The sequence below is a fragment of the Apus apus genome, chromosome 4 (genome assembly GCF_020740795.1).
Source record: "Apus apus isolate bApuApu2 chromosome 4, bApuApu2.pri.cur, whole genome shotgun sequence".
Classification (NCBI taxonomy): Eukaryota; Metazoa; Chordata; class Aves; order Apodiformes; family Apodidae; genus Apus; species Apus apus.
Window position 1 is genome coordinate 82,197,630 of NC_067285.1, and position 12,477 is coordinate 82,210,106.

Below are 12,477 nucleotides of genomic sequence, written 5' to 3' on the forward strand. Positions count from 1 at the left end.
GGAATGAATAAGACAAACTGATGTACAGTGACACACTGTAGGATGCTCTGTGTATAGCAGGGTTCAAATGACAGGCAAGGGATGACTGAAATATTGTGGCCATAAGATAAGCATCAAAATAATGCAATAGAAATAGAGCAACAAAGCAGATTTTCCAGACTAGACTTCTGAGAGGGAGGGGAAAAACCCCACAATTTTAGATGATGGAATGATAAGAAAGAAAGGAAGGCAGAGGAAGAGAAAATCAATGTCTTTGAAAACCAGGGCTGGAGAAAGAGAATTTGACTGGACAGTATTCTGACCATTCCTGAACCAGAGACTTGGGCATTTCACCAGCCTCAGTGGGGATCAGGTCAGCCTGATTGCAGCTTTGCTCTAAGCCTAGGTGGGCAGGCCAAAATCCAGGTTGGTGGTGTAGTCTTGATGCTGAAGCAGGTCTTCCCGATTCTGAGAAGCAACGTGCTGTCTGCTCTTCAGTCTTGAATAAATGGTATTGCCAAACTGAGGTTGTTCCTTCCCCAGAGTGTGGCAGTTAACTAAATCCATTCTGGAAGATGGATGGGGAACTGCAGTGCATACCCATGTTGTGTGTCTCTTCCTAGGAAGAAACAGAAGAGGACAGTGACCTGTCAGACTACGGAGAGGAGGTGGATGGGAAAAGGGACTCTCTTGCTGAACCGTGTTTCATGCTGATTGGAGAGATTTTTGAGCTGCGAGGAAGTAAGCTGTAAACCTGCTCGTTTGCTGCTGGCATATGTTGGCCAAGAAATCTGGGTCTCTTTGTAATTCAGATTTTTCTGCTGTTTCAATAAGTGAAAATGTTCTTGCAATCTACATAACCAGTTGCTTTGGAACAGAGCTGCTTCTTCAGTTGTTCATAACTTTGGTGCTTTCATGCTAGAATTGTACGATATTTTTTTCCTTCTTTACATAACTGCATTATGGTAATAAAGAAAACTTCTTTTGTTTCTGTTTGAATGTGCAGCCACACTTGATGCTCTATAAAATTATTTACAGGGTAACTATTACAAAATGCAGCACATTCCAAAAATAGCAGATGTATGTTCCAAATATAGACTTTCTTGTGCTAATGGTAAACAGCATGAAGGAAAGAATAACTAGTAATTACTAGGAAGCACTCATATTTGTTTCCTTTATTTGTAATGAAAAACTTATTGCTTGATTTATTTGAGTGAAAGTGTTTTCAGAATTTTAATGTGTACAACACTATACTAGTATTATGAAAAGGGTGTGAATTTTGAGAGGTTTTCTTTTTTTGAGTAGAAAAAGGGGTTTGGGTAGTTGTGTGGTTCAATAAAATTGAAGTATTCTTAAATATTTAAGTTTACAGTATAAACTACAAATGCATATTACAGGTAGGTTTATGTAATTTGCAAGACTTTTAAAAACATATGGTAAATAGTACAGGGAAAGCAGTCACGAAAAATGAGACCCATGTATAATTAGTGAAATCTTATAAAGTATTTTAACAGATACGTTTATTGTAGGGGTGGGGTTTCTGGGGGATAGTGGGGGGAAAGGTTGATCATGGGTTCCCTAATGTTACTAACCTCTTGATCTTTATTTTCTGTCATTTTTCATTGTTCCAGTGTTCAAGTGGGTCAGAAAAACATTAATTGCACTAGTACAAGTCACTTTTGGAAGAACTATCAACAAGTAAGTAGCTGCTACTTTAACTGAACCTTCACGGGCATTCTATGAAAAAAAGGTGGAAAGCAGAACTGTATATTATATACAACACACATATGTTGTATATCATAGAATCATAGAATGGTTTGCATTGGAAAGGACCTTAAAGATCATCTAGTCCCACAGCCCTTGCATGGGCAGGGACACCTCCCTCTAGACCAGGTTGCTCAAAGCCCTATCCAGCCTGGCCTTGAACACCTCCAGGGAGGGGGCATCCACAGCTTCCCTGGGCTACCTGTTCCAGTGTCTCACCACCCTCACACTAAACAATTTCCTGCTAATGTCTAACCTAAATCTCCCCTCTTTCAGTTTTGATCCATTACCCCTTGTCCTTTCACTGCAAGCCCTTGAAAAAAGCCCCTCCCTAGCTTTCCTGTAGCCCCTTCAGGTACTGGAAGGCCACTATAAAGTCTCCTCAGAGCCTTCTCTTCTCCAGGCTGAACAGCCCCAACTCTCTCAGCCTGTCTTCATAGGAGAGGTGCTCCAGCCCTCGGACCATCTTTGTGGCCGTTCTCTGGACTTTATCCAGGAGCTCCGTGTCCTTCTTATGGTCAGGGCTCCAGAATTTGACACAGTACTCCAGGTGGGGTCTCACAAGAGCCAAGTAAAGGGGCAGAATCACCTCCCTTGACCTGCTGGCCACGCTTCTGATGCAGGTTGGCTTTCTGGGCTGCCAGTGCACGTTACCGGCTCATGTTGAGCTTCTCGTTCACCATCACCCCTTAGTCCTTCTCCTCTGGATATGATAATCTGTGTTTGTTTTCCACAGCTCAATTTACAAATATGTTGATTAGAAAAGACTCAGATATGTGAATTATCTTTTTCCTTATTTTTTCTTCTACACAGGGCTTTGCTGTTGGAAGAACACATTCTTTCATGGGGCTTCAATATATATACCTGTAAAATATTTACTTGCTATTCTGTATTTTTTAATTATGTGCCTTTGAATGGCTTTTATAAGCTTCTGCTTTTTCTTACAGCCCCATGAAATTTTTGCCAAATCTGAAACTAGATTTCTGTTTTGAGTAATTACTTTCAAATCAAATACTTATCTAAAGTGACTGAAATAATGTTTATGCATGATGAGAACTATCAATTTATAACATGAAACCTGTGCACGTGCAATGGTGGTGCATTTTCATAAAGGTATTTTTCTTCTGTTTGAAGACACATCTGCCAAGTGAGGCCTGGATGAGAGTATGAAGTAAGCACCCATGTCTGTGAACACTTTTCATGTGTAAAGCTGTATCATTGGTCAGAAAAATTTTGAAAAAGTGTTCCTTTTCTTGACAGATACAAAGGCCTACAGTAAAACTTGATTCAATAGAGCAGATGATTGATACAAACACATTTTTCATGACTCTTTGATCAGTACTGATGCTCTTACACATGCTGTTTTTCTTACGAAACTCTGAATCTGTGATTTCTGTAGCACTGTTACATAGGTAGAGGGCCACTGAGAATCTGATGAAATGCATAATATTGCTTTTGTGTAGCAGTGAGACTACTGCTCAGGTAGGTGTCACAGCCCGGAAACCTGCCAGCAGAACAGTGGCTAATTTGTACATGCCAGCATGGCTTTTAAAACCTCTCATGTATGTTATGTAGTGGTAAATTGGACAAGAAGTGATGGCAAGTCAAGCAGTTGACTTCCAGTGAACTGATGTTCTCTGACAGTACCCATTTGCTGAGTTTTCAACTGATTGGTCCATTTCTTCACTGGCTGCTGTTAACTAGCACGAGTGACACCTGAGGGAGGGCACAGGAGGGTGTGTGTGTGAGCACTGCATGAATGCAAAGTTGCTATATAGCTTTTTACATGTTGGTTGAATTTTTACATTTCTTGATTTCAAGGGTTCTGGCTGTACTGTAGCACAGTTAGGCAGTGCTGGCGGCAGCCTGGTGTCTACCTCAGACTGTGTGTTTGAAGGCTACAGTGAGTGCCTGCAGCCACAGGAGGAGGCTGCTCTCTCTATTTGTAATCCCTTCACTACTGTGCTGTTGCTATCAGTGAGGGAACTTAATGCGCTTTTATCCCACCAGGCACATCTGTGCATGCAACTAGTTTGGAGTTTGCCACGATTACTTAGTGGATTTTTGTCTTTACCTGGTGGAGACTTTGTACTGCCCGTCCTTGAAATATATACACGTTTCAGTGTAGTACTTGTTATTTGTAATCTATGTTTGTGGATTATATTGAAATGTAGCCTTTTCCACATTTCAGTCAGGTATCTGGTGTGACCTAGATCCTAGAGCATCCAGAGCTGAATGTGACTTGCTGTGGTACTGGTGAAGTCAGCTCAGATGAATTGGGATAATTACAAGAAAATGTTTCCACTGCTTCCAGGAGTAAAAAGAATAAATCTGCATAAAACATGAAAGATGAGCTCTGATGTGCTCCCGTCTGCACTTCTTTACAGGCAAATCCGTGACACTGTACACTGGATGTTCAGTGAACCAATGCTTGTTTACTACATTGGTGTGTTTCGAGATGCTTTTTGGCCAAATGGAAAGTTAGCACCACCACCAAGAGCCAAGAGCGAGGAACAAAAGCAAGAGACAAAACAGAGAGCACAGCAGAAACTACTTGAAAACATTCCAGGTGAGATCACTTTCGTTTTCCTTAATCAAACATTTAAGAACTAGTAAGGAAATGGGTCAATCAAATACTGTTCTGCTGTATTTTAGTTTTCATGTAGAGTTGTAAATTATGGTTATTTGCATAAAATGAGGATAATTTTGGCCTTACTCTTTGCCTCTCCTGTCTGGTGAAAGGCATGTATTCAGGTAGCCAGTACCACTGCACTTCTGTACATAATATTCATCGAGGAACCTAAGCTGACGTAACATTTGTTGCAGATACTCTGCAGAGTCTTGTTGGACAACAAAATGCCCGTCATGGTGTAGTGAAAGTGTTCAATGCGTTGCAAGAAAGAAAGGCTAACAAGCACCTACTCTATGTGAGTAACCACAAGTGTACTAACCTTTTATCTTTCTAATCCTGTTATTTGCTGGGCTCTGCTCTCTCAATTTTAAAACCTGGGGTCTGTTTTTGCAGAGATTTATGTTGGATTGTTGTTTTGTGTGCAAGTAACTTTTTTGTTATAAAAATAAGTCAGAGAAAACATACTTGGTTCTGTCATTTGACTAATCTGAATAAAAAAAGGCTGTTTAAGTTTTTGTCTAAAAGAGATCCTCTACCATTTCCAACTTGCCTGACGTCATAAGGTGCAAACTGTTGTCATCTTATAGCTGAGAAAAATAAACAACTTTGGAAAATCCTAGGAAGTAGAACTCTAGGACTGGCCCTCCAGGCGTCCTTGTCCTCTGCTGTTGCTTGGGGCTGGTCAGAGTATGCCACTGGATCCAAGTATGCCCACACTTTCAGTCTTTTGTGGCTCATTTCCTTCAGCAGCCAGTCCCATAATGCAGCTTCAGCACAGGAGTGAGCACAGCATGCTCAGGAGGTGGGTGCTTGCTTATATAGCTACCATGGCTTTAACAGAACAACACCAGTTTCTACAGGGCAGGAAATCCCTATCCAAAAGCAGCCGCCTGTGGCACTTGCCTTTTTTCAGCCTTAAGACATTTCCCATATTATCTGTAGGGCACATGCTAACTTAAGTCTGAAAGAAAAGCAGTCGGATGAAGGATGAGCAGAATGACCCTGCAGGCTTCTGTTATCTGTGATGCTCTGAACATGACAGAAAGGAAAAAGAAACTCTCATTTGGCACCTGCACTCATTGTAACTCTTTTCTGTTTTTCAGGTTTTGCTGGAACTGCTGCTAACTGAACTGTGTCCTGAGCTAAAAGCTCATTTAGAGCAGCTTAATGCCACTTAGGTTTGAATCTGCACAATTGGACCACTAGAGAAATGTCTATGTCCAGTAATAGACATGAAACTTATTTTCCTCTTTTCCATAGAGGGCTGAGGACTATAACTATTTTTAGCATTTTTTTTTCCTCTTGAGTTTTTTGTGAAGTAAACAGACTTGAAAAGATCTGATGCTGTAGTAGGGTAGACAAAACAATGCTGTATAGTTGCCAATTTTTATTTAAATTGTTCTATTTGACTACTCTTCTGTTTCAAATATAGATCGAAAAATAAATGTTCATATAAGCTGAAAGAAACCAGAAAATATTTTAAACATTTATGAAAATAAATTTTGCTTATAGTGGTAAACTGATGAATGTTGTACAGTTCTAATCTCCTCGCTGAGGATTTGAGCATTCCTTTTTTCTTGTGTATTGAAAATGCCTTGTTGTGCAATACTACATGTAAAGCTATTGTGAAAATTTTATCAATTTTGTTTTTACCAAAGATTTCCCGTAGTTTGAAGCATTTGTAAGCAATAAATAACACAACTGGATCGCAGTACTTGATAATGAGGCTGTACTGACAACAAATGAATGAGTTTGACAGCACTAGCTTCGTAAGGAATATTTACATTACTTTGAAGTCTGTGTTCAAAATATGTATTGTAAACTGGTATGTCCAAACCGAATGCCTGTGTTAAATGTTAGTTCAGAGATTAGTGCTTATGAATTGCTTCTATGAATGCTTTAAGTAGACACTTAATTAAACCATTCTAATTCTAATCTTCCCTGATATTACTCAGGGCTGTTTTATTCAAATACACCAATTCAAACAACCTTCAAATCTTTCCCTTATTTTATACAAGGAAAGAAAATTATGTCTTTAGTGTTTGGGGTATTTTTTAATTTATGGAAAATATGTAAGTATGGTGTCAATGTGCATCTAAAGAATTGAACATAATCAAAAATACCTAGGTGACACTCATTACTTTTTTAAAAATTCAGTATAGTTGTGCTCTTAGAAAAACTTCTTGCACTTAAGTCTGGCTATATTTCAAGGTACACAGAATCTATATGCTATATTTAAATCCATGTTTTTAGTAATATCTAATATCTACCTTCTGTTCTGACGGCTTAAAAAATGTTAAGTCACAGCACAGTCTTAACAAGCAAGCCAGATTCTACACACATGAAGTTTTAAAAGTAAATAGGTATTTAGAAATGTGCAAGCTTACCATAGCAATCAGTAGAATTTACTAGTGGTTAATCAAAGTATCCTTTATTAAAAGACTCAGCATAACATTGCTCAGGCATACACATGCCTAGGCAAAAGGTTTTCAACTATTTCTAATACTGACAGAGGCAGCTGGAAATGCAGTATGAAGAAGGATTGAGAACAGGCCTTATGTGGAGGTCATGTGTATTGAATGTTTCCATAGTCATGGTTTTTTCAATAGTTCTGTTAGTATTTTCTAGTTTTAGAAGCTGGCATGGTTTGAACTGTGAAGCTTGGTGTCATACAGGCCAATTTCCAACTTTGAATCTCTGCAGTCTTGAAATATGTTAAGACATATAAATAAATCTAGATGCATTAGAAAAGCCTGTGAAAGAAAAGTATATACACCACTAGCAAAGCAAGGTCAGATTTAGGAATGGTGGTGACCTGTGAATGGCTTATATGTGAACACTAAACAAATTTGGGTTCAGGCTTTCATGAATATTAATTTGTAATGATTAAATACTAAAGATGTAGAAAAGGAAACAACCATTTTTTTTTGTTGTTTTGGTTTGATTTATGTGTTATATAACAGCATGACATGAAAAACCCACAGGATATCTGTCCCAGTAAAATGTCCTTAATAAACCTTAAGTTTTCAGTACTGTTTTAAAAAGTCTGCCTTTGCCTCATCACAGTTAAAGAGTGTGCACTTTTTGCTTTCTCCTTTGTTTTTTTAGATAAAAAAGAATCAGTGTTTTTCCTTGAAGTAATAAGTTTTCACTTTCCATTTCAAAAGCCATTGCCAGGAGGACTGTGGTGACCCATACAGAGGTCCCATGCAGAAATACTGCTGTTGAGGTCTCCAGCTGCAGGGAGCGCCTAAGCCTGTCATTCATACCAGAGGATGGCAGAGAGATTGGCTGTGTGAGGTGCGAGCGGGTAAATTATCAGCTTAGCGTGGCTGCAGAGCTGAAGGAGGAGGTGGAAAGGCTAAGGAGTATCAGGGAAGTGTGAGAGGGAGATAGACCATTGGTGTCTACTACTACAACATCGCCTCCCTGAATCAGGCCCCACAGTCAGGCAGGGCTCGCGATGTGGAGTGTGCCCTGTCCTCTCTCCGCCTGGCCGAGCCTGATGGCCCTACAGGACAGTGAGCAGTGGCGACAAGTTCCTGCGCCGTGCCGGTGGCATGGCAGGTGTGTCCCTCCAGTAACTGTTCCACCTCCCCAGGTGACCTTGCAAAATAGGTAGGATGCTCTGCAAGGGGAACCAAATACTGATGAGGATGATGGTTCACCAAACTAGGAGGTGCCACCGAGGCGAAGTCAGACCCTGCCCTGCCTCAAAGCCACCTCAGTTAAGAAAAAAAAGACTGGTCTTTGTCACAGGTGACTCACCTCTAAAGGGAGTGGAAGGCCCTATATGCAGGCCTGACCCACTTCTTAGGGAGGTCAGCTGCCTCCCTGAGGCCAGGATTAAGGATGTATGGAGAAAAATCCCTACCCTAGTTCAGCTTACTGATTACTACCCATTAATGATATTTCAGGTAGGCAGTGATGAGGTAGCTACCAGAAGTCCAAGGGCAATCAAGAGAGACTTCCGGGCCCTGGGCCATTGGGTTGAAGGATCAGGAACACAAATGGTGTTCTCCTCTATCCCGCCAGTTGCAGGGATTGATGAGGGGATAAACAGGAAGAGCCAGCAGGGACGAAGGCCAAAGCTGGAACATGGGAAGTCCCATTTAAATATGTGGAAAACCTTTTTTATGGTGAGGGTCACAGAGCACTGGAACAGGCTGCCCAGGGAGATTGTGGAGTCTCCTTCTCTGGAGATACTCAAGACCTGCCTGGATGCAGCCCTGAGTAATGTGCTCTAGGGGATCCTGCTTTAGCTGGGGATTTGGACTGGATGATCGCTAGAGGTCCCTTCTAACTATGGCAATTCTGTGATTCTTTGATCCGTGATTTATATAAATGTTGAAAAGCAAGCAGTAAATGATAAGCAGTCTATAATTGCTGGAGATTAAAGGTGGTTTGCTGTAGGAAGTACATTATGTACCAGTCACAGCTAAAGAAAACACTTAATTCTCCCAAGATTAGCTGCCAGTTCAAGGTCAGAAGGCATGCCTTTAAAAATAAAAATAGGGGGTTCTAGTTTATAGCTAAAATGAAATTATATGTTGTCAATATAACAATGAGGTCTTTAAGTTTTTTTGACCTCTGAAGTAATAATGTTGTTAAAATATTAGAGAGTTAATATATTCAGCTTTAAATCCCTGTTTCTGATGCTATGTATGAAAATTTTCGCATTTAAAATGAGCACAATGACCAAAGCACGTTGAGCACACAGAGCAAGGAAATGATGGGTTGGAAGACAGTGGATAGAAATGACACTAAGATGTGGGATGTGTTGAGAGGAAGAATACAGGTAGGGCTTCAAAAGGGAATGGCCAAGGCAGAAGTCTAGAGCAGATTCGTAGACTAGGGAGACAGAAAGGCAGGGCTTAATATGGGCTTCTTGGGATTCTAGTTCAAGGTTGCTTTGGCTCAGAGGATGAGAAAGAAAAGTTCAGCAAAATTAACTTCACTGTCTGGCTACTGCAGCAGCTAAGTAAAATTTTCTATTGTAGTAACATTCCGCAAGATGGACCAAGTACTCCCTATGATTCCAGATTTCTGTTGCCATATGCTTCTGAATGCCAGAAAAAGGCCTAAACAAGCAGCACAGTGTTGGAGTATGTATTCATTTTAGCTGCTTTTCTTGCATACTGCTTTTACCTCAACCATCCTGTAAGAAGTGCTTATGCATAAAAGAAAGCAGAATTCTTGTAAGGCTTTTAAACCTGCTTCATTTACTGTCAGAGCTGTCAATCAGTGACACCTGCTTGATTTCTGAAAGTTACCAAAGCTGACAAAACCTAAATCCATTTTGTCATTTCCCTGATACTCCCTCTAAAAAAATTAATTATCTTGGCTCGCAGTGTCAAGTGAGTCAAAATGAGGGATGCTGGCCATCTGTTTACACAGGCTTATATGGGTGGTAATGCCTCGCAGTACTTCCAAGTACAGCTTTCAGAGTCAAATCTGTGAAATTTAGAATGAATTGGGACCTATGAAACTCAAAAGATACAAGCGTGCTTTACCTTCTTCGGATCTTCTAGAACTGACACAGAACAAAGCATTCCTAAAGTAATCTGTGCCTTTACACTTGCTTTTGGATTTCCGTGGTCTGCAGCAAAAAAAACACAATCTAAGAAAATGGGGACAGAGACAGCTGAAGTAACAGGGCATCTTACATTCTTCAGGAAAATTACCGACTGTCATTACCTGTCAGTCTCTTCAGCCGAGTGCTTAACACCATGTCCTGCATAATATGCCAAGACTGTGTGCAGCTGCAAACTTCAAGTGTCTTGCTTCTAGAGTATTTTCTTCATTTATACCACTTTGCTTTTCTAAAATTGAGACATTTTAGTTACTACATTCAGACTGTGAAGAGGACAAAATAATCTGTGAATCCACTAACTTCTGCAAGCCAAGTAATTTTTCCACTTTGAAGAAAAGCTGAGGCGTACTGGAGAACTGTGTCATATCAAAGCAGAACTAATCTTTGTTTACTAGACCCTAGATCTTTTACTCCAACATATTTTTAATGTAAAACATTTCCTTATAAATGTTCATCTGGTATTATATTATTATTCTTAATTGATACATTTTTTTTCAAAAATATTCTTGTGCTTACATAAATGAGTGGCACATCCTAAGCTTGCTACTTTTTTAAAAATTTAGACTTCTGCAAACTTTTTCCAATTGCATGATGTATATGGAGTCAAAAAACAACCTTAACAGAAGGCAAAGTGATAGTATAGTATATTCTGAAGTCCCTCCATTAAAAATACCTTAGCTTCATAATGGACAAAAATTTATCATGTTGAATAAGCAAACAGAGAACAGTGAATATGAGCAGCTGTATGATTTGAGGACCTCAAAAGTATTTTGGAAACAAGGTCTACACTGTTAGGATTTAGCATGGACACCCTATTTAAATGCACTACAAGTAGTAAAACTTTCCTCTTTTATTCATGATTTATTACAAGTCATAATACACAACAAAGAAACTTTACTAAAATGTCTATTTGCAAGTAAACTAATGTGATCATTGTACAGGCATACAGCATACAGAACAAATGAACCACCAGTAAAAAGCAGCAGAATATCCTCTAAACACCAGACAAGAATCTGGTTTGTTAATACACAGTTCTGTTCTTTTTTTTGCCCTCACTTCTTATGATTTACTCTTTCTGTTGTCCTATTTGTATTCTTGCCTCATACCACTCTTTAAGATCATCTTTTCCAATAAATTCTTCTTATTGTAGAAATGTGTCTTCTTGTAATGCAGTTCGATTTTTCAAATTCTTCCAAATGTAACTCTTCATTTGTCTAATTTACAAATGTTACTCCCAACCACTAGCAGAAGCATGATCTTCTTTACCACCCACATTTAGAGAATAGAGAGTAGCCTACAAAACATCTTTGTGCAATAGACGATTTACACTTTGAAATATGGCTGTTTGATTTCAGTTTTTACAGATTTTCATTTATATACACTGCTTATTAAAAAGCATGTAGGAATAGGCTGCCGCTTAAGTCTCAAGCCGAAGCCAGAGAGGCTGTCAGGTGCTTCTGCGACTTGCTCCCCAGTGTGGAGGGCTTTTTGAATGAGACCGAGGGTCACACGTGGCGCTGCCTCTCCCAGAGGAGCGGCCGCTGCGGGACCGGATCTTGGAGTATTTTAGAATACCCCTCCTCAACACACTCACAAATTGTCATTGAGACCAGTGTTTAGTTTATGAATTAACCGGTTTATTAAGGGTTAATACAAAGTGAGGGACCAAGGGACCAAGGTTCAGGAGAGGCAGGCTAGGGATATGTCAGGAAAATAATTCAAAAGTACTGTGGTCTTATTAAATGTACACTCTGAGGGAGAGGTGTGGAATCAATGGAGTAAGAGGGTAGGAGTTGAACCAGGCAGGAAAGTTAGAGTCTGTGTGTGTGTCTGTGTGTGTGCAGCAGCAGGCGGATGCGGTTCCTCCATGAGTCCAGGCAGCGGGGCTGGTGCTGCAGGGGCTCCTGGTGCTGCAGCAGGGTCTCCTCCTGGGCAGGCGAGAGCCCGGGCCTGCAGACCTTGCCCTCTTGTAGATCAGAAATCACTGTTCGAGAAGGTACTACTCTTCAAATTAGCCAGTTAGCACTGGCCAGGTACGTGCTCTGTCAGAGGCATCTTTAACCTGTTGTCCATTTTGCTGCCAGTTTCATAACCCTTATGCTCTTTTCTTGCTGTGGACTTACCTGGTAGAGCAAGGGGCCTGTTCCAGTCCGGCCTTGGCTAAATCAGCAAAAAGATGCCACTCTTGCTTTGCTGGCTTGAAGGGCATTTTGTTTAGTCTTATGTGGGGGAGAGAAGATGGACCATTCCCCACAGCTTATTTATCTGGTGATTTGGAGATCAGGAGGAACTGGAAGACACTCATAGATGCTTTGGGAAAGTGTAGGAAAAAATGTATTTAGGAGGAACACCTGGTGCTTTATATGAAAAAAAAAAAACAAAACCAAAACCCAAAACAACAGGCAGAAACATCTCTTGTAGTTTTCTTTAAGGTTTCTCTTTTTCCACTGAAATGTTACTGACAATGGTCAGCTTTATAATAAAGGAAAACACGTCTTTGTGGTACAGT

The 12,477-nt window shown here is 40.2% G+C and overlaps 1 protein-coding gene across 2 annotated transcripts in view; it reads left to right on the forward strand.

Moving 5' to 3' along the window:
* Window positions 1-7,419, forward strand: part of SNX25 (sorting nexin 25) — an 86,945-nt gene extending 79,526 nt beyond the window's left edge. For both annotated transcript variants that reach the window (XM_051616767.1, XM_051616765.1), the window contains 5 exons: window positions 603-720; window positions 1,611-1,677; window positions 4,131-4,312; window positions 4,570-4,670; window positions 5,479-7,419. In XM_051616767.1, the coding sequence (XP_051472727.1) occupies window positions 603-720; window positions 1,611-1,677; window positions 4,131-4,312; window positions 4,570-4,670; window positions 5,479-5,553 (543 nt within the window). In that variant the 3' untranslated portion in view covers window positions 5,554-7,419. The remainder of the gene's footprint in view (window positions 1-602; window positions 721-1,610; window positions 1,678-4,130; window positions 4,313-4,569; window positions 4,671-5,478) is intronic.
* Window positions 7,420-12,477: the final 5,058 nt, after the last annotated feature.